This window comes from Atractosteus spatula, chromosome 20 (genome assembly GCF_055471065.1).
Source record: "Atractosteus spatula isolate fAtrSpa1 chromosome 20, fAtrSpa1.hap1, whole genome shotgun sequence".
NCBI classification, from domain to species: Eukaryota; Metazoa; Chordata; class Actinopteri; order Semionotiformes; family Lepisosteidae; genus Atractosteus; species Atractosteus spatula.
In genome coordinates, this window is record NC_142725.1 from 14,759,234 (window position 1) to 14,781,026 (window position 21,793).

General features: G+C 36.4%; 1 protein-coding gene across 1 annotated transcript in view; it reads left to right on the top strand.

The window, feature by feature from the left end:
* The window catches only part of nphp4 (nephronophthisis 4), a 127,833-nt gene that overhangs the window by 78,898 nt on the left and 27,142 nt on the right, over window positions 1-21,793 (top strand). Inside the window, exons 9-12 of the mRNA XM_088938431.1 lie at window positions 9,899-10,090; window positions 12,854-12,992; window positions 17,949-18,004; window positions 20,118-20,252. Of these exons, the coding sequence (XP_088794557.1) occupies window positions 9,899-10,090; window positions 12,854-12,992; window positions 17,949-18,004; window positions 20,118-20,252 (522 nt within the window). The remainder of the gene's footprint in view (window positions 1-9,898; window positions 10,091-12,853; window positions 12,993-17,948; window positions 18,005-20,117; window positions 20,253-21,793) is intronic.

A 21,793-nucleotide genomic window follows, 5' to 3' on the forward strand; every position in this document is an offset into this window, starting at 1 on the left:
TTCATTTGCCCATTCAGAACATTGCATTCAGAACATTCAGTATCAGCGTCATTACATTTACAAGGAAGTTCTATGCATGAAGTTTTATTTCATCCAAACATAATGCCATTTGCTGGCCTTGTTGGCCTGACACTTTCACAAACCAAGAATACCCAATGTCAGTCAGACTGAAGAATCATTTATTTGAGGTATAAAAGACCTTTTTTACCAGGTTCAAAACCAATAAGAATTTAAAATTTAAAATGTGATAAGCTAAGTGAGAGAAAAGCATGTCTGTGTATTTCCAGCATTATGGTTACCTTCTTATATTCATGTATTTCATTGATCTGCTGTTCACTGTAATTTCAGTTGCTCAGAGTTAAATGTTCTTTTGTTGCGATTCATTCCTAATTTAAGACATTAAACATTAATAAGTATTGGCTTCAGTTGGTGAATATTTTGTTATATGTATTCTGTAAGGAAGTGAACTGGAGAAGAAACAGATCATTATCAGGCTCCATATGGAACAGTCCAATAATCTTACACTACTCAAATGCAGCTTTTCCTTCTTTTTGATCTGAAAGTCATTTGATTTGCTCATTATTGGATTCTCATTACAGGGGACTCTAGCTTCAATTAAAATCCACTAGCGTGATGTTTCTTGCATTACCATGTTCTGCTGGCTGACCCATTCCTTGGATTACAATGGTAGTTCTTTTACACGTAAAATATACATGCCCTAATTCCTAAGGTTCCGAAAACACAGTGTTACTCACTGTTGCCTTTGCAGAGTAATAAATTGTCAAGATAAGGGTACCATTCTTACTGCTGTGCTTGTCTGTGATAGCAGAGTATGACACATTTGAGTTCGCAGGCCTTACATGTGACTGTCACTCCCTACTCCTTCAGCTGCAGGATGGAAAAGCTTTTGGAAGGTAAAAAACAACTTGAATGTTATTGGCGTTGTGTTTTACATTGACAGTGTGACCAGGAGCGTTATGGATGATTAGAAGTGCCTTATTGTCAAGGTTGTTTTTAGCACAATGGGATCTGATGTGGTATGAGTGGTAGCCTGTGATGTACTGTAGTCTGCAAAGGCTACCTAGTTCACTCCTGCCGTCTAATTACAGAGCCAGATCATGGGAAAGGCTGCTTTGCTCAAGGCCTTTAAGGCCTCTAGGTTTTTGTTAAGGATAAACAAGCTGCAGCTTTATCATACAGTCATCCTCAAGATTACCACCAAGAAGGAGTGTGAGAAACTGGTTTAATACTCTGAAGAGTGGTGCTTTCATTTTCTCCATTGAAATAAGCGGTTCAAAACAGTATTCTCTTTCATAAAAGACCCAGAAGGAAATACCTTTGTGATAGTGAAAATAGCTTTGTGCAGTGAAAGACGGGTACTCAGATACATGTTGTGTTAGAGCAAACATTTATAAAACAAGCAATCATGTAGTGGGGTATGGGTGGATTTGTGATGATTTGAAAGTATACAGTGCAGAGATATTGTGCCATACTTGTGCTGTATTACGGTATTTTACAAGACAAAAAGACTCAATTACTTGGCCAAGCAAAGTCAATGTCTGGTGTTTCAGGTATGCATGAGGGATGAACAGAATTTAGAGGAATTAGAGAATAATTTCCTCTGAGAATAGTCTTGCCCTCATCAAGTCAATCATATGGCTGATAGCAAAGTCAAATAATCATCAAGATGGTAAATTATCAAATAATTGTAGATTGCCAAATTGAATTGTAGTGAAGAAGGTAATTCAAGGTTATTGATCTGCATTTTCTGCTTGTTTGCTCAAACTTTTCACCTGCAAGCCCTTGATGTTAAAACTGCAGTTTTTGCTCAAACATCCATTTCATCTGAGTGAAATGGAATTGGGTAAATAATGAATGAGTTTATGTCTCTGATCGTTGATTTAAACCTGGATCACTCTTACTGAGGTGATGGATTATTGGGTTCATGTAAGGAAAAGTTGAATCTCATAATTCTCCTGCACTGTGAGCAGTGGCAAGCCATGTGCCAGCCATCTTGAAAAATGGAATGAGTCATATTTTTTTTTTTGGTCCTGGTTGAAGTGATCAATAAATCAGTCATAGGGTAAAAAAATGAGGCCTAATAACAGACCCATAACTAAAACCAGCTTATTTCAGATGCGATCAAAGTTGGGGTTGAAATTCATGTTATTATCCTAGAAAGCCCATCGGATGGATATCAGGATAATGTAGAATGCACAAACAATATCTTTACAAAATGTTTATAAATTGCAGTTTTTTCTAAGCAAGTGTCAAAGAATAAAAGTAGGTGAGTAAAATAAAAATTCCCACGTTGAATTTTTTACTTTCTGAAGACTGTTTCCACATCATAAAGAAGCAAGCTTGAAAATAAAGTTAGAAAAACAATACATCATGAGAAAATCTCAGACAGATAACAGTCACAACCAAAGTTTATTTTGTCTTTGAAAATAAGTCTGTCGTTTACGGAACTTAGGTGTCATTTTTATGCTATACCCATTGTAAGAATTGTGTACCTTAGGCAGACTTTGCTCATTTTAAAGGCGTGTCCATGAAATCCAAATGTCAACTCTAAATGTTTTTGCTTGTCAGTCATTTGTTCAGTCTTGTGTGGGAGGCAAGTTGTGAAACCAGTGAATCACCGAGCCTTATAATCACTAGGCTTGCCCATATGCAGTGTCCATAATTGCATGTTATGGCCCATGAGGTTAACTTGCAACAAACAGACCCGCAAGCAAATCGGTTTCAATAATAACAGTAATAATAATACAATGTGTATGCTCTGGGATCAGAGGGAACTATAGTAGAACTGATTGTTGTATTGAATTAAAAAATACAGCCAATACAATACATTTCTGAAAACTGCCACTACAAATGCCAAAAATCGCATGTTTGTTTTCTATTAATGTGCTAATGATAATGCTGACAGTGACCATTATGAATAATCAGATCCTTGGTAGCCCTGTGCTCAATCACTCATTGTTTTTCTGTAGAAGGGAGGTACCAGACACTTGTAGATTTCACTCTCTCCCTCTCCATCCTAATTAATTTTGTCAGTCTGTGGCTGCCTAGCTAATTTATTGATTCATTATAATGCCCTGTCCCAAGGGTATGATTAAGACTGAAAAGCCTGGTCTTGTTGCCAAGATATCAGACTGTAATGAGGGAAGGTTTTCAAACAGCACCATCTTGAGAGTGTGAATGCCACTATAACCCCTCTGCCCCTATGGTGTTTGCCTGGGCTTCAGACAAAACAGGGTAAATTGAATGTTTTATTTAACCTTTTTTACCTAGAAGGAGGCTATAAATCCAAGCCATAGCCTAATCCCCGTGAATGAACATTAGGCCTGCTGACTCTTTAATCTGTGCTCAAATATTTGTCATCCTTCCATCAGATGATCTTTTCTGATAGATAGCAGGAGTCTGGAGGCTCCCAGTCAACAGTGAAAACTGTCCCAATGTTTAGTAATTGATCACACCAATGTGTGGTGATTCCTCCTTTGTTTACTTTGCTGTTCTCTTTTCAATTAATATTTAAGTGTGAGTTAAGATTATGTTTGTTTTTAACTCACTTTGTTAATTTTATTTTAAAAGACATATTTTGTACTACCACTTTATACAGATTTTCACCACTAAGGCAAGGCATTTGTTCTGAAATTTTACTTTTAAGAAAGTGGAAAAAATCCATCTGAAATGTATTAGGTTTATGGATCACAGACTGCTGATCAGGGGAATAGGGACATAGCAATTATTTTTTAGGTGAATAGTTTAACATCTGTTTTGTAGGCCCCTAGAGGGCTTGTTTGTGGAAAGAGTGGTGGTGGGGTGTCATGGACAAACTTTCAGTGCAGTAAGTGTGCTAAGGAAGTTATGAAACCAGATGCACTAGCCTAATACTGATGCAGGTTTGGTATTATCTCTCCAAGGTGTAAGACAGCATAAAAACAACCACAACTTCAGGTTTCCTCAATGGTGTTACAGTTCTGTTAGGGAAATTAACTCCTTTTCTGAAATAAAAAAGGAAAAGTTACAATAAGCCTGGTGTAACTCAAGAATGTAGTGTAGCTAATGTTAATGGCAGTGACAATTAACAAAATATGTATTCAGTGGATTCCCATATGCCAGCTATTGAACATGTTTTAAACCAACATGCCACGTAAAATAAGTTAAAACACTACTTTCTAAAAGAAATTCACCAGATTCTCTTCTGTTGGGAACCGGTGTATCCACATAAATTCCTGATTTTCTAAATATCACTGATATAAATATAAATCTGAAATATTGCATTTTGTAAATTTTAGGCAGGGTAAACGCTTATAAGCACTATGATTCTTCAGAATGTTTGGTGGGGAGCTGTGTCAGTGTGTGAGCTACAAAGGAACAAGAAGGTTAATTCCATGCTGAGAAGCAGAAAGCAGAAATTTCACATTTTAACTATGAGCCTGCTTCAGAGAAGAAAGCATGTGATGAAGCCATGAGAGCCAAAGCATCTTCTTCCGCTTGTTCTGCTTCTGCTTCTTCTTATTATTATTCTTCTTATAATACCTCAGTTTACATCTCATCCAAAGGATGGCACCTTTTTTATAGTATAGTGTTCCTGTCACTATACTGGGGCACGTGATACTCCTCTCTTACATACTGACAGTCTCTACTTGTCTCAGTATAAATGTAACTGTTCACCAGGCTCTTGAACACTATGGAAAATACCACGGATTGAAAACGAAGCAGAAGGAGAATGATCTCATTGAGCCATGTGCGCATTGTTGTCAAGCATCACTTTGTGCTATGGTATATGTTATGTATGTGTTATATGACATTTAAAAAAAATGCGTTTAGGTTTTGACGTAACAGTTCCTTGAATGCATACCTTAACAATGGTCACAGCATGCCACTGAATTTTAGGATTCAGCAACTGTTTCTGCCATATGTCATTCCCACCATTTACATCATTAACACACTCTGGAAGAACGTAACTTTCCACTACAGTTAGTTTTGACATATTGATCAATACAAATTACATTCTGTTTTACTCTAGCTGCAAACTGCCTACTGTTAAAAGTTATCCTTTGATATTTCTTTTAACTTTCCAACCATCCCATTTTCCTTGTAGAGCACACACATAATGATATTATTATTATTCATAATATTATAAGAAATATTTACTTAGATGATACTTTTATCCAGAGTAATTTAAATTTGAACTTGTGCCTATTATTGGTATTTCACTGGTGCCATTGGAGTGAAGTGCCTAGCTCAAGTGGCAGAAGTGGGATTTAAACCCACAACTCTGGCATGTTTGCAGCTTTTATGTCCTGCTGGTAAAAGGCTGGCTGGAGGCTAAACACATTAGGACCCTGTGACACAATGCCCAAGGTTATGTTTTAACTTGATAGATGGTGCCTCTTAAATAAAAGACTGATTGCAAATGTGTTTTCTGTGCTGATTAACTTGCTGTGAACATAAGCAAGTAAAATTATTTTTCTCTCTCATAATAGAGCTGCATTTGAATGGATTTGGGCATTATATGTTTATGTTTATGTTTATAGATGTAATCCTTCATTTCCTAATAGATACTGTAGGTGAATGTATGATTGACAAAAGTATATCAGTAACTTAAGATAGATCTGTATTATGTACTGCATCAGAAACTGGGTCTTGGCATTTGTTTTGCCTTATCTGTATTGTACCAGTGTTGTCCTGTGCCTGCTGAGGCTGAGTTGTGGAAGATTGAGGTGAGTGCTGTTCTTGTGGGTTCAAGGCATTGGGCAAAAGCTGCTGATTGGGCTCATCAGAACTGATAGATGGCAATATCAAGCAAATTCTTTCAAGTGTGGTCTACCTTACAGAAGAGAGTGACTCAGGTCTGAAAAGTCATGCAGTAGCTCTTCTGCACTTTGATTGCCAGTAATTATTTTATATTTATACATGCTGGTGCCATTTGGATGTTAGCTGTTTGGGACGTTAGTGAGTACTCTGGGTGGCCCTATTTTAACCTTGAATGTTAGAATAAATATAAATGATTACTTTGTTAAACAGTCCCAATTGATTTTAAATCGTCCACTGTCCTGTTGTCTTTCTTACAATCTGATCCCGTCATTGAAAATTTGTACAGTGTGTAAAGTGATTTTATGTAATGTATTATGCCGCCCTTTGTTTCTGAACAGAGTCAATTACATAACATTATACTGCAAGTAATGTAATTTATAAGGCTTTACTATGCATTGATTTGATAACATCCAAAATGTCATTGCGTATCTCATTCCTAGTAATTGGCCACAAAAGGTTTATAGAAACATAGAACCTTTGTAGGGATCCATACTGAATGCAAATCTGAATTGACAGGCAGCATGTGTAATAGCCTCTGATTCATTAGCGCTGATCTGTATGCTTACCCTGGAAAATCAAACCCTGGTCTCCTGTATTTAAAAGTGCAGGTATTTCTTTGAATAGATTATAAAAGACAGCTAGCCACAAGCCAACCCTCTTCTGCAGGCTAAAATAAATGATGTGGATAAAATAAAATGGGGAAATCACAGAACTTCTTTAAAGAGCAGAATTAAAAGGCCGTGTTCATGAAGGGTAATTAATTTGCTATTTCTGTGCTCATTAGCAGACACAAAGTGAGTGGCTTTAAGTTAATTTTTTAATATAATTCTTAGCAGCATTTGTTTTCTGATGACAATTCTCCTTTGTTTTTGTTTTACCTTCGCTATGTTACGTTTAGAACTCAAAATCACTGTTTGAGACTACCTTTTATCACCATATGAGTTGACTTTATCTGTATTGCATTGTCTGATTGTTCTTTACATGGAAGGGTTTGAATTTGAGAGGGATTTGTTATTAGTGTTCTACCTTAATTGTGTTGTGTTGGAAAAGCCCTTTTTTACTTCTATTTGTCATTTAAATTGAGTATTACGTGGTATTTATACATTTGCACATCCAATCGTTATTATCTTCATGAATGACTAGGGTAATGGATCAGAACAGTGTTTAATAAAAGCCTTAACCTATGAAAAAACCAGGTCCTTCAGGACAGGGCTGAGAAAGATAGAGTAGGATTAAGTTTAGAAGCTTACAATGGTAAAAGAGTTAATACTGTTTAGAACATGGCAAAATAATTATAATTAATAATATATTAATAAATAATTATTATTTGCTTTTCTCATACCTAAAAATTATATGTGGATGTCATGTCACTAGAAAAGGAGTGTCATTATAAATTACTTGGGTCTTATCAAGAACTGATCATGCCACAGTCTGTAAATGTTGAGATTTGGGTTCTGTTGATTATTTTTTTGTTCACCAGAATAGGATTAATCATGCAGTAGGAAAGGAGATTTGGAGAACTAAGCAGTGACATTTTTGAACATCTTATTCAACCCTACAATGGGTTCACTTCTTAACTTCATCTCGACTGCAGTTAATATCACATTTCTCTCTTGCTGTATCTGATCAGATTAGAGATCAGAGCCAAAGAGTAAAACCCATTGCAAACCATATAAATGTTTTTTAGTCATAATGTAATTAGCTTTTTGACTAATAATGTGTACATTTAATCATATTAACATTTTAGTCTATTTTTTTCAGAAAAAATGTTGTGAGTGGAAAAGAAAGCCAGGACTGAGATTTTATTATTTGCATAAATGATACAACTATGTCTAATGTTACAAATGCGAAATGACCATGTGCCGTAATACGGATGGTGCTAATTCAGCCATTTCTTGAAGACTCCCAGGGAATGTACTTCAATGTAGTGGCTGAGCAGTTTGTTTCAGACTCCCGTAACACTTTGAATAGAGAAATTCTTCCTGTTTTCAGTTCAAAAAGCACTTCCACTTATATTCCACTTTTGTCCTTGGGTCCTTGTTTCACTGCTTGTCCTGAAGTAGATATTTAAAATATCTTTCCTATCCCTAGTCAGCACTTTACAGATTCCCGTTGGTAGTGAGTGATTACCTAGCACATATGCTGCCCTAAAACCCAAATCTGATTGATAGGATTAGCCTTCATCCTGCACTTAGAAAGCCTGGCTGCACACCATTGATAAAATGCAGAGATCCAGGCAGTAGTACAGAAAGGAACATCCTTGAGTAAGTTTGCGTCTGCTTGTTTTCCTTCTCTGTTGGATTTTATTATGTGTGTGCCTTCACTGCAGAAGTGTAGTGTATATCCATTTATTGGCACTTTACTGACTTTTATAATTAAAAATGTGCATGCAAAATACAAAGCCAGGCCTTACTGCCTTGTCAACCTGCAAATCAATTGCATTTTAGTTTGAATAGTTTTTCACTTTGATTAGAATCACTTCAAGCTGAACTGAACTATTCAAGAGCCAGTGTAGTTCTAGGGAAGAATCAATGAATTGCAGAGGAGGGTAGAAATAAATATTATGTTTTATTATTAATGCTGATTTTGTGGCAGCAACTGAGGCTTATTTTCAGATAGGAATATAATTCTTTAAAGAGTGCAGTGGTACTAATTCTTGGCATAAAATCATGCTTAAATTTACAAAGGCATTAGTTTGTAAAAAATGGCCTTCAGATGGTGTGAAGATTGTGTGCTTCAGTGAATTAAACATTTTTATCCAGACTTCTTTGAAAATTAGAGGGTGGAAGTGCAGTTTGCGTCGGTATTTTTGTCATGATAGCTTTAAATATTTATTGCCAAGACCTCCACTTGGTCATTCATTGTCATTAACAATTGTATGACGTGAATATGGTGTGTTGTGCTTGGTGTAAAAAAAATAAAAATAATTCTCAACAACTTACACAGTTGTTTTTTAAGTGTTTTAAAAGAGTAAGCTTAACAATATCCACCTGAATTCTACCTAATTAGTTACTTTTATGTTTTGTAGTCTGTACTGGGCATGATATTTGTCTGATTAACTTAAAAAAATGGTTGTACAAGAAATCATCAGATACAATTCATAAGTAATTTTGTGTTTATATCTCAATTAACTATTTAAAGCACCATTTCAATAAAATATCATTACACAGGTTGTAAATAGCTGTGAAAGAGCTTTGTGACAACATATAAAGAGTGCTATATGAAAAATAAAATTGAACTGAATCTTCTTCTGTATGTCCAAATCTAATTAAGCTGTATAAGTCCGCATGACCACAAATCTTCTCGTTTTTGGAAAAAAAACCAAGTTGGCATCCCAGGGATTGATGGTGTGTCACTTTTTCAGAAATGGGTTCCAGTACATCACGCAGAGTAAAGTGCAGTTTGCTCTGTTTACAGTTCTCCCTCAGCAAGAGCAGGACTTACCTGGGCCTGTGATGACAAATGGCCAAACTTTCCAGTTTGCCAGGTCCAGATTCTGGACAGCAAATTGTACCCAAAATCTCACTTTAGTACTATAGCTCATAAACATCCAATCTGTGCTTAAAGTTTCTTGTATGCAAGTGCACAAAGTTAGGCAAAGAGTATTACAAATTCTGTTCAGTTTTGAATATGCAAAATTTTTGAATGCAGAAGTCCTGCTAGATAGTAATTTTTGAGAGGTGTGTATTCATTTAGTTCTTACACAGAGGCAACAAGACACTGCAAAAAAACCCAAAATTCTATCTTTACTGAAATCTGCTTTCTTGCTACAGAAGAATATACACCTGACATTTGTGGGTGAGCGATCTCAATGCTTGGGCAAGCCAGTTGATTGGCTAAGCGTTCTGCCTACAGTAACAGATTAATTTACCTTTCGGTCTTAGTTTATATTTTTCTTAATTTTTTTGTTCCATCTTCTCTTGTGATGGGAAATGTAACGGAAGGCAAAATGTTTGTGTGCTGGGGTTTGGGGTTGGGAGTTAATGTTTGATCCAGGAAAGACCCAAAACTTTCTGAAATGTACTACAGATAACTTGGATTTTGTGAAGTGTCTTATTTCTTTCTCTTCTTGCAGGCGTCCTCCACCACCTTGTTCTCTCACATGGCTTTTATGCAGTGCCTTCGCTGGGCTGTGTGGACCCCATTTGTGGAGCCTGGCAGTGGTGCCAACTCTGAAGTCAGCCTAGCCCTGCAGGGGGGAAGTGAGCCTAACCCTAGCGGTGTCATGGTGTACAGAGCGCCCTCCACTGGCATGAGCTCTGCTGAGGTAACAGAAATAGTATCTGTATCTAGACCTACAGTATATACAGTTTAGCCTGTGAAGACACACCTGTGTTGTATATAGTGTAAATATGTATGTGTAGAATTAATAATAATTAAAAAAAACATGCTTGCAACTTTCAGGAACATTATAAACATGCCACCACACCATGTTTTGAAGATGGCATGATTTATGCATAAGAAATTAACACATTTGTTGGACATCCCTTCAAAAGCCTTTATGCTTTTTAAAAAGCCAACAAAGCCTTTGGTGAGAATTTGACATGCCTGTGCTGTGAACAGCCAGCTCTGACATTCTGCAACTTAAAATGTTTCCTAACCTGTCATAACATCTCTGTAGAGCTCTTCTGTTTCTGTTTCATGTTTCTGATTATTTAATTTAAATTTTTAGGCTCCATAGTTTTATTCAATAAAATGTATTCCCTGCCCCTCTTAAAGTGATTTTTTCTGTTTAGAGAATTAAGTTTTAAGAAACAGGTTCTCTGGAATTTAGGTTCTTTACATCACATACTATATATCCAAAGCTTTTTATTACAGTGCACTCCTATTCCCACTGTCTGGAAGCTAAGCAATTATTTTCAGGTTAAATTGGGTCAGTTTGCTTTCCATGCTCTCTTTTTATCCTGTGATTGTGTTTAAGGTTTGCCAATTATACAGTTTCAAGTTGAAATCCACACAAACTGTAGTATTTGGAGGTTCGGTCAGAATTACATCTATTTACTTTAGCAAGACAATGTTCATCCCAGGGGGTTACATTGAATAATCATGTTCTATGTATTAGCAGTCACGTTTGTTACACAATATAGTTACAGGCAATTCTGGATGTACTGTATAACTGTAAATGGGCTAATATGTCATTTTACTGCTCTGAGAACATACTGCTTTCAGTGTCTGCTCTACACTGTCCGCTGTGCAGTGCAAATTATTTTTGACCAAATGTTTATTTCCATGACTTTCCATTATTCAAAGACAGAGGAATTCCTGCTGGTTTATAAATTATGAGACAGACTGCTGTGCTTAAGTCTTAAATCTCTCAATCAGCACTTCTACTATTTACTGATTCAGGTGAATCAATAATTTACCCAAAGACTCCACTAGTGTTTGAACTTGAATGTAAACTTGAACAACAACTTATAACTGTTACTGTTATAACAGTTTTGACTGCTATTAATATACTGTAGCTTAGTGATGGTTTGAAGAAATCAAGCTTATCATTTAGCAATTTCACCACTCAAGGTAAACTGTACTTAAGCATCCAATATGAAATGTTGCCTTGGTGCTCAAAATTGTACCATTCCCAAGTGTTCCTCATTATTAACATCATACATTCATCTTTACATATCCCCAAAGTTAGACTTTAATTATTGTACTACAGGATACAGATCAATTGAGATTTATTGTTATCTTTAAACAAAGGCTAAGGTTTAAAAAGAAGATCACCATAGGACTATATTTCTGCATAAATAAGGAAAAACACTGAGTGAAATATCTAGAACAATGAAAAATGTCAAATAATTTTGCACAGCGCTGTATATATATGCCATTGTCCCCCAGTTCCCTCCTTATTTTTTCAGCTGCTCTCCCATTCTTTTCATGGTTTTTCATGATGCAGCCAAGCCTTCTGTCACCACTACCACTACTGTGGTTTCTTTCCACAAAGTAAATCATTCTACCTCTCTCCATGATGCTGTCTGCCTAATTGAGCAGCCCTGCAGAATGATGACAGGAGATGTTTAGAGACAGATATGCCTGCCTGGAAATAAAGAACCGTGATGCATTTTATTTCAAAAAGGCTTCTCTTCTGTCTCCTGCAATTCCCTCTTGGAATGCACCAGGAAAGCAGGACTCTTCTAAATATGTGAGATGCAGTGTTCCTAATACTGCTTATATTCTCAGTGACACAGGTTATATTTCTGAAAGTCACTACTGGAACTGAATTTGACAATATAAAATATAAATACTGTGGTAATGACTAATTGCATTCTATTTGAATGGAATGGGTATATTTGCATGTTTGGTTGACTGCATATAGTATATTTAAGCAAGTCTTTGGTTTACTTAGATGTCAGCAGAAGGTATAGTGAGTGTCTATAATGAGGGTATTCTCTCCAATTCAGTAAGAGCTCATAGAGACAAAGGTTATCTTTTGTTTCCAAAAGGGTTTGTCTGATTGTATATAAACAATCCCACCTAGACCTTGTTATATCTTGTGTCCAAGTTGTTTTGTATGCGAAGGTCCCCTTTGTCTGCCCTCCTTAAAGTGAGGATCTTCTGTAAGACATAATGTCCAAAATAGCAGGAACCTCAATTGAGTAATATGTTGGGTCTCTATGAATGGCAAGAAAAACCTAAAACTAGCAACATTTGTGCTCTACAAGGTTTTCTGCCCCACCCCAACTCAGGACTGCCTCTTTTTGAAGCTGTGGCAAGGATAATGATATTTAATTTTATTCCCCCAAGTGTTAATAGGATTTGGATCTAGGTGTTGTCCTGGCTTAAGAGGTTGATGGACTCCCTGTGCATTTGACTGGGTTCCTAATATTTTGTCTAGACAGTACTGTATATTGTGAACTCCATAGCTTTGAAACAATTAAGATGCTGAAACCTGATCTCTCTGCCGGAGAAAGAAAAATCTTTTAAATACCTTCTCTGTATTATTGTTACCCTGTGATCACTTTGTGCTGGTTTTGCACAGATCTGGTAAGTCCTCCTGATCAAGAGCTTGAGAGCTTGTGGTTGGTTTTTGCAGATGGAAGAAGTGGAGGGCGGCACTCTGCGGTTCAGGTTTTCAGTTCGAACGGATGGCCGTGAGGCCAGTCCCGTTAGGTCTGTTGGGAGTGGCCTAGACGAAGTGTCCCGTCAGAGGAAACCCCCTTCTCCTTCGCGCCGTAAGTGCTTTCATGACATAGCTCAGACAGTGCAAATTACTCCTGAAAGGTATTATGTCTGTTCCGTCAAACCACTATTAAAATGATTACATTAAGGATGCATGCAAGAGAGTATCTTAGTGGATGCTCTGTCTTTTTCTAATGTCATCCTGGGTTTGAGACTGCAAAGTGGGTTTGCCTTTGTTGTAAAGGTTCTTCCTCATCATTAGAGCAAACTGCTGCATCAGAGCCGTGCAGTTGGTCTGTGCTGAAACTCAGGCTTGTTCAGGTCAAGACTGAAGCAGAATGTTGTAATGTCAGGACTATTCGACCAATGATACTACAATAACAAACAGGAAAACTAAAAACCAGTTCATCTTAGAAATCCCTATGAATGTGATCTTTTTGCTGGCTTCCAATTCTGATAATAACAGATACATAATGAAGTAAAGATTTGTAATACTTCAGGTGTTTTGCCTGTTATTAAAAAAAGATTTTGAAAGAAATCCTGAAAACACAATAAAATGCCTTTTTATTAAAAAAAAACATTTTTGCAATGTACCGTTTCAAGCTAAAGCACATTAAATTCTTAAGACGAGATCATAACAAGATGTCTTCACTTTTGAAAAGTAATTACACAAAGAGAAAAATGGCAAAACTAATTAATTCTGTTTGCTAGATTTTGAGTGATCAGTATTTACAGTGTGGTAACTTTCCCATTAACTAGTACTCATCGCTGTTAAAGGCAAACAGTGAGAACATTAAATTGGCAATTTGTAATGTGTGAACTAAATGCAGATCATGTGGTCACAAAAATTGACTGTGTGTACCGTGTTGTACACTGTTGTCAGTGCATTATTTGTGAGTCATTAAAAGAGAGGTTTACACAGTAATTGTTTATGAACCACCGAACAAATATACAGATTTGATTCCAATCACTTGCCACCATAGATGTTGTAGGAAAACTAAAAACCAGTTCATCTTAGAAATCCCTATGAATGTGATCTTTTTGCTGGCTTCCAATTCTGATAATAACAGATACATAATGAAGTAAAGATTTGTAATACTTCAGGTGTTTTGCCTGTTATTAAAAAAAGATTTTGAAAGAAATCCTGAAAACACAATAAAATGCCTTTTTATTAAAAAAAAACATTTTTGCAATGTACCGTTTCAAGCTAAAGCACATTAAATTCTTAAGACGAGATCATAACAAGATGTCTTCACTTTTGAAAAGTAATTACACAAAGAGAAAAATGGCAAAACTAATTAATTCTGTTTGCTAGATTTTGAGTGATCAGTATTTACAGTGTGGTAACTTTCCCATTAACTAGTACTCATCGCTGTTAAAGGCAAACAGTGAGAACATTAAATTGGCAATTTGTAATGTGTGAACTAAATGCAGATCATGTGGTCACAAAAATTGACTGTGTGTACCGTGTTGTACACTGTTGTCAGTGCATTATTTGTGAGTCATTAAAAGAGAGGTTTACACAGTAATTGTTTATGAACCACCGAACAAATATACAGATTTGATTCCAATCACTTGCCACCATAGATGTTGTATATTTATATTGTTTTTTTTTTCCATAATGTTTCTCATTTGCCAGCAATTAAAATAATGTTGTAAGAATGCCAATTGCTTGCCAGAAATAAAGTATTTATCATGGTCAGTAATTTTTTTTAGAAACTAATAGGAGTAAATGATACCTTGTTAATATTTGCATCAGCATATAGTATTTCTATCAGGTTTATTTTAAACTTTAAAATTTAGCTTTGAAAAATGGTAACACTAAAAAACTAAAAATTATTAAACATAAAAATTGTTTTACTTTATATGAATAACAGTACTTATATTACCTGTTTTTGCACCTACATTTGCTCAATTCTCTAGAATTTTAGAAGAGAAATTTTGGAATCGCTTTTTACAGCTATGGTCTTAGATTGTAAGATTTTTTACAGAACTGAGGCCTGAGAAAGATAAGAACCCAATCTCAAGGAGAGCTGGTCCAACATAGGATCAAAATCAATAGCAAAGGACCCCTCATGAATGATACATCTGAAGAGTAGCCTGTGTACTGACAGACCAGAGAGCAGCATAGTTCATGTCTGGGGCCTGGTTTTAATGTTCCTGTTGATAGCTGTTCAGTCTGGAGACGTCTGGAATTCAGACCACTCCGCCAAGATCCTAGGACCTCACTTCAAGAGACAGAGGTTAAATACTGTAGCTATAAGATGAATGTTTTGGAATTTACAGTTCACTTCAAGGTACAGTAGCTACCATCCTATTTCTTGGATCAATAGTCACATATTTGTTTGATGACAGATGCAGGTGGTCATGCATACATTGGGAGTATTTCTTGGGCCTGCTAATTTGTATTAATCAACCAGCCTGCAAGGATTTGTTTCTCCAGGGATCTGCACCTGAAATTCTGGATGAAACAAAAGTTGACCATTCCAGCTGCAACAAACTGGTTCAGACAGAGGCCTTTGAGGGTATAAAAGATTGATTTGAAGAGTAATAGCATGTCAGTTAAATTGAATCCACCGACAGCTGTGGAAATTCACTTGAATTCGCAATGCAATTTCCATTCACACTCCCCCTGCCAACAAACACACACACATAACCCCAGCTCAGTCCTGCCTTTTCCAGAAGCTCTGTAATGCGCTGTGCCTGAAACTGAATGCTATTAATGCAGAGCCTGTTACCCTTCCTTTTTATTTACCTGATTTGAGTTTTCATTTTTTGTCTGATAAAGTAGCAGGTGAAGCCAGATCCCTAGGGATTTTTCTGGGTATTAACTTGCATATGATGTTTTTATCTTCCAGACGCATGGTAGAACTCATTGACATTCCTGTGATCTTAATAATAAAACACAGTCACTCCTCTTCAGGTAGAAAACAGTGTAGGTTACTAGTTGAATGCTCCAAAGAATTGCACTGTGGTATGAAAGAAAAGCAGTTTATAAAGCTTATGTTTGCTTATGCTTAGTGTTATTTTACAGCATAAATATTCTGGCAATAAAAGGCATTACATTCATATTTTGCAACTACTGTATTAGTGCCCTTAGGCTACCAAAAGCAAAATTATTAAAGAATGAATAACAGAGGATACTAGTAAAAAGTGGAATACCTACTTACTGTATCTCTGTAGATCTCTAGGGGCATAGATTGGTAATAAAACACAGAACAATTTGAAAGGAGCTGCTCTTTATGCACTTTCCTCTGATATAATGGCAAAAGAATGGTTTTCACTCTTTCTGATGTTCAGAACCAAGGCGTTTCTCATTACAGAGGCAAACAGAGCAGTGAATCACCATTGATGCATGGAGGTATATATTAGAGTTATGCATTTTGTATGTTGGATGATAGGCAATTTTTTTAAGTCTTTGACCTGCTACATTTAAACACAATATATTTGCTGTAGTCCCAAGTTTCCTTTCATCATTCAAGAATATGTAAATATTGAAAAGCATGGCATAGTGTAAGATTGGTTGCATGACTGCCACCATAAAGAGTTTGGGGAAAAGGCTTCACACAGTCTTCTGTAACCTTTAATGGAACACTTATTAGACATTTTCGTGCCATTGGGATATAATTCCCAGTAACAGCCCTCCAAATTATGCTTTAACGTGACAGATCAGTGAGTCATAGCTAGTAAATCCACTATTTCCCTAATGAGGCAAAGTGCTTGAATATTTAAAGGAAACCAAAAACAAGTCTGTATTAATTACAGCTTCCCCCATATAACAGTGTAGATAGGGATTTCTTTCAGGGCACCATTGTGGTATTAAGTAGATGTGACACAGAATTGGAGCATTGATGAAAATATATCCTGGTGAGTAACTTAAGTTAAGCTACTCGAGACGTGTAAAACAGATGGAGTAAAAAATCGTGTGTTAAAAGGTCTAGGAACTGTGTCAGTCACACAGGGTGGCCAAAAGCAGAGCACGCTAGCGTAGCAATGGTCTTGAAGTTCGTTCTGCGTCCAAAAACGCTAAAATGAGAATAACCTAGAGAAGACGTTAAATCATTGGATTAGCAATATTGGACTTTAGCAATGAGGATATTATAATGATGAGAGTGCAATGAACTGTGTGATGTCTATCTGTCTTTCACCACAGCTTGTCTTTTATTTATTTCTTAAGTATTCCTGATAAAGAGATTCAGCTCATCTGCTGCTGTTTCTCACCTTGAATGAATCCTCTACACAGTGTTTTAACTCTGGGTTTTATGGGGCAGATTTAAACCTGTTCTGCTGTACTGATTTTGCTATGAGGAGGAAATTAGATTCTCATTTGATTGAAAACTCAATTGGTGATGTGATAAGGCAATTAAAAATAAATTTTGCTGCAAAATTTGCTTTCATTATATTCATTTGTATTCCTCTGAATTGCTTTGCCCAGCTGTAAAGTTAATAAGGCCTTGGTATATGAGATCTAATGGGAGTAAATTAATTGATGTTATCAAATCCTTGAGTTACATAGCTTGAAGAAAGAAATGAAACCAAATTGTGCTTTTGTATTTGCCAAATATGAAGAGAAAAATATACTAATTGAATTAGAAACAAAGAAGCTAGTTATCTTCTGACTAAGGCATGGTAATGAGTCGGCATTTATTTCTATGTGGTTAATTTCATCTTTCAACTTTTCAGGTAAGTATAAGAGAGGCCATTTTTTTAATTACAGTACAAGGGATTACATTAAACATCAGTGACCAAATTGCACAGCAGTTTTTTTTTTTACAGCGAGTGTCCAGTTTTCATTTTCAATTTTCAGGAATTCATGATTCATCTATACTCAGTCATCCACATAATCAGGTTTCTTAATGTTTTTTTAATGGGTGTTAGGAGTTAAAAGAAACTTCAAAAATGTTTTAACGTGATCATCGTTGATCCCAGGCTGGTTCGCCGTTGCTGCACTAAAGCACAGAAAATGAACAGCTATTCGTAGTTAATAACTGCCTTCATCTGCTTTTCAGGTCGAAGTGCTTCTCAGCCCCGTACTTCCCCTCCAAGATCGCCTCAGGGCTCTGGTGTAAGTCAATTTCTGTAGATAAAGGTCACTTTCATTTCTAAAATTTTTTTCATTCTTCACTACTACCTAAAGTAATATAGGACATAGTAGCCAATTACGAATATTTTTTTCATAAACATATACAGTATCTACAGTATATACAGATACTTAGCAGCTTTTTAAGCTTTGTTCGTAGCCGCACAGGATATTTGGAGTTTTGATTGTATTTTGTGTAATGTTTTATGTGAATATATTTAAATATTTAAAATAAAGATTAATGAAAAAGTTCCAGTTTTCATTCCTTAGAAGATGATTGCAAGTCTGGGATGATAAGAAGCACTCTGTATATTACTGTAGGTTGGTATAGTGCTGTAGTCCTCATAGTCTAGTTCAGCAGTTACACTTTATCATAAATGTTGTTAGTCAGCACTTATCTGGGGTCTTGAACTCCAAGGGAAAACCACAGCATCTCTTAGAATCCATCACTACAAGAGCACTTGGTCAAAAGTCTCTGGCATTATGAGCTAAAAACATTTCAGCTTTTATGCAGTTCAGCCTTTCTTGTTGGCTGTGTGTCTATCAACTTACTGCTCTGCCTGTGTTAACTGCTTCCCATTTTAAATGCATTTCTAATTCTACAATCCTGCTGGTCTATGTCTCCGTACAGTTACCTAGCAATGCATCATTCACTGGTCTGAAAAGACAGTTACTTCATCACGGTTGATACTGACAGTGGAAAGATACTGAAAGATGCATTGCTTTCTGTCCAAAGCCAACAGAATTTACAAGTGTGAATTTCTTAAAATTTAAATGCTGTTTTATTAGGCATAGCCTTTATTGAATTTTCAAGCTTTGTCTAACAAATTTGTAAAAACATTAAAGTTGATTCCTAACAGATTGTGCGAATCTGTCGCAGTTAATGCAGCAGTTGTTGATTGATGGAATGTTTGTAGCGACAAACAAAGAATGTAACCATGATGTGCATCTCTTACTGTATATCAAATGTGAAGAAATGGCATTGATTTCACTGATCAAATGTCCCTTAACCACACGTACAAAAATTTTGCAACACTCACCATTTTTCAATGGAAGAGCATGAGAAAGCAACAAGGAACCTTGGATTTAAGTGACCTTTCAAATCCTGGTAACAAAACCACATTCTGCAAAATCCTGGTAATAAGACCACATTCTGCAAAATTCACAATGCTTTACAGATAACGTGTTATCTCACAGCTAATCTTTTATATATGTTTGCGTGTACTTTAATATTTGCTTCAGCTATTGTAAGTATGTATGAGCTTCTTAATGTTTTTTACTAAGAAATGGTCTTATCCTGAAGAAGACTTTGGTCATGTGGCGATTAGGTTCTGCGTGTTGTATATGTCCAGTTTTGATATCATGTGTCTGCTCTGGCATGATTTGTTTCAGTGTAAGAGTGTGAAAAAAGCAATGCGGCACCTTCATCGCTGGTTTAATTCAAACACCAGAATAGAATAGAATCCCATCTTGCGCTTGTCCTGAAGTAGGGGTATAGGTTGTGAAAACAGTCAACAGAAAGCAGAAAGAAAGGTGGTGGTGTGTCAGTGTAATGTTGGGATGTGCTTGCAAATGGGAAGTGTAAAGGCTTAGTAAATGCAAATTCTCTGACCTGCAAGCACTTTGTCTCCAATTGCTAGAGTACCAGGGTCCTTAACTCTGTATTCCACAGAAAAACATCACTACCAAGATTTTGTTTCTATTTGATTTTATATTATATTTATATTATAAGTATTGTCTAATGCCACATCTATTTGGCCTATATGGCTTGCTATATTCTCACAGTAATGTGTTTTTAACAGGCAATGAATGAATATTAAATGCCTTTTGTATTGCTGAGGTAGAATTGAGGTTAGGTTTTAAATGCAATCAGCCTTTTAAGGCCACATGGATGGAAAGTATTCCAAAGCATATTGCCCACGCAGTGCACAAAAAAACTGAGTAAAACTTCATCTGTTGACCCTTTTATTCTGTTTTGTTTTTTTGCACACATGCAAGTTTATTATGCAGGCAGCCACGAATTCTGCCTTTTTATCGTTTTTTAATTCTTTCATCCTCCTAAATCCTTGTATTTCAGTACTTGTATCCTCTTTTAAAGATGTCCATGTCTCGGATCTCCATGTCTCCCCGCTACCCAACCATCAGCCATTCTACAGCATCTCCATGGCAACAACAGATTCCCTGTCAGCTCTTGCCTTCCCCGATAGCAGCAGCCTACCAGCTGTCACATGCTGTAAGTACCTACTCCTACACACCGCGAACACAGCCTCCCACACGCACGTCTGATCTGCCCTTCAGCCTTAAGGGCACAACATCAGCCCGGGTACCTGCCTGCTGTTTGTTTCTCATGTTTGTTTGTTTGTCACTTTCTGATTTCTGATGTTCCAAGTTAAAGAAACAAGATAATGGCTTCTAAGAGCCCTGAAGTTAACACTGTTTCTTATGCTAACCCTCAATAGTCCTTTTACACCTTTTGAAAGGGGCCAATGTGAGAAAGTTCACATAGAATCCAAAGAACTCAAGGGGATTAATTAAGTGGTGGGACAGAACCCATGTTACTTTAGAGAACCACCTTCAGGATTTCCTGTGTATGTTTTTTACTGTAATATTAACAAAACCTTCATTGATTTTTTCCAATTATTAGTTATATGCATAATAAGAAGATTCACATTCAGCCCTTTAAAATGCCTCCCTCAAGAAAACAACCTCTCACCTCTTTCGTTTGCTAAAGGTCTAGCTTGAATCGTGCTCCTCCTTGTGAAATCTGATTGCCAGTCAACAGGCAAGATTTTTTTATCCTTTTCCTTTTCAGCACTGATAGACACATCTTTTCCAGCAATAACAGCAAAGTCATGTAGCACAGTCCTTTACACAAGTCTGTGGAGATTTGGGAAAGACAGATATTGTTTATTGCATTTTGTTGTTTTTTTTGTGGACATCATCCAGACTGCAGTTTGAACATCCCATCAATTTGTGAGAGTTGTGGTGCTATCCTGGGACCCTGACAGCTGTCCACAAGCTGTGATTTCCCTGAGGGTCAGGAAACAGAAATGAGTATACTGGATCATGAAGCGTGACAGTCAAGAAATGAATGGGCCCTTTGATGGATAACCTTTAATTGTGAAAGTCATATCCACTTAAGAAGATCAATGATAAAGATCATACTCCACTTAATAAATCTGGTCCTCAGCGGGTCCAAACGCTTTATATTCTGATGTATAAACTTCCAGAAGGAACGCCCTGATCTGTAATTGTGGAAGGCTTTAGTTCTGTGGAAGTGTATACGTTGAAGCAGTAACTGAATTATTGTCGACTTTGTGTTGTCAAATAAGACAGAATGGTTTGGGAGTTATATTGGAGCTTATTATATTGTGTAATGGCAGTTCCTAGATCAGACTTGTTTTAGAAATTTGATGTCTGGGTGTGGGTGCTGAAATATTCAGTTTGTTTTATTGTGCTAGAAAAGAGCTGGTTTAAAGGGCAACATAAATTATACCTAAAAGGTACTCATAGTTTTCGGCACTGTATCTTTGCTTATTAGCAAAGGACCGTGTGTTTTGTGGTTAAAATAAAATTAAAATGGGAATGGTACATATTTTAATAGCATTGTGTACTCTCTTCCCAAATAAAAGGTTGCTTTATTATTCTGCTAATAAATATGAAGAGGGTCCTTAAGCACATTAAGTTAAATTTATTGTTCAAATTTAGCTCATTAGGTTTCAGAAATATCTCCCATTTCAACCATTTACTGCTGTTGCATCAGCTGCAGTATTC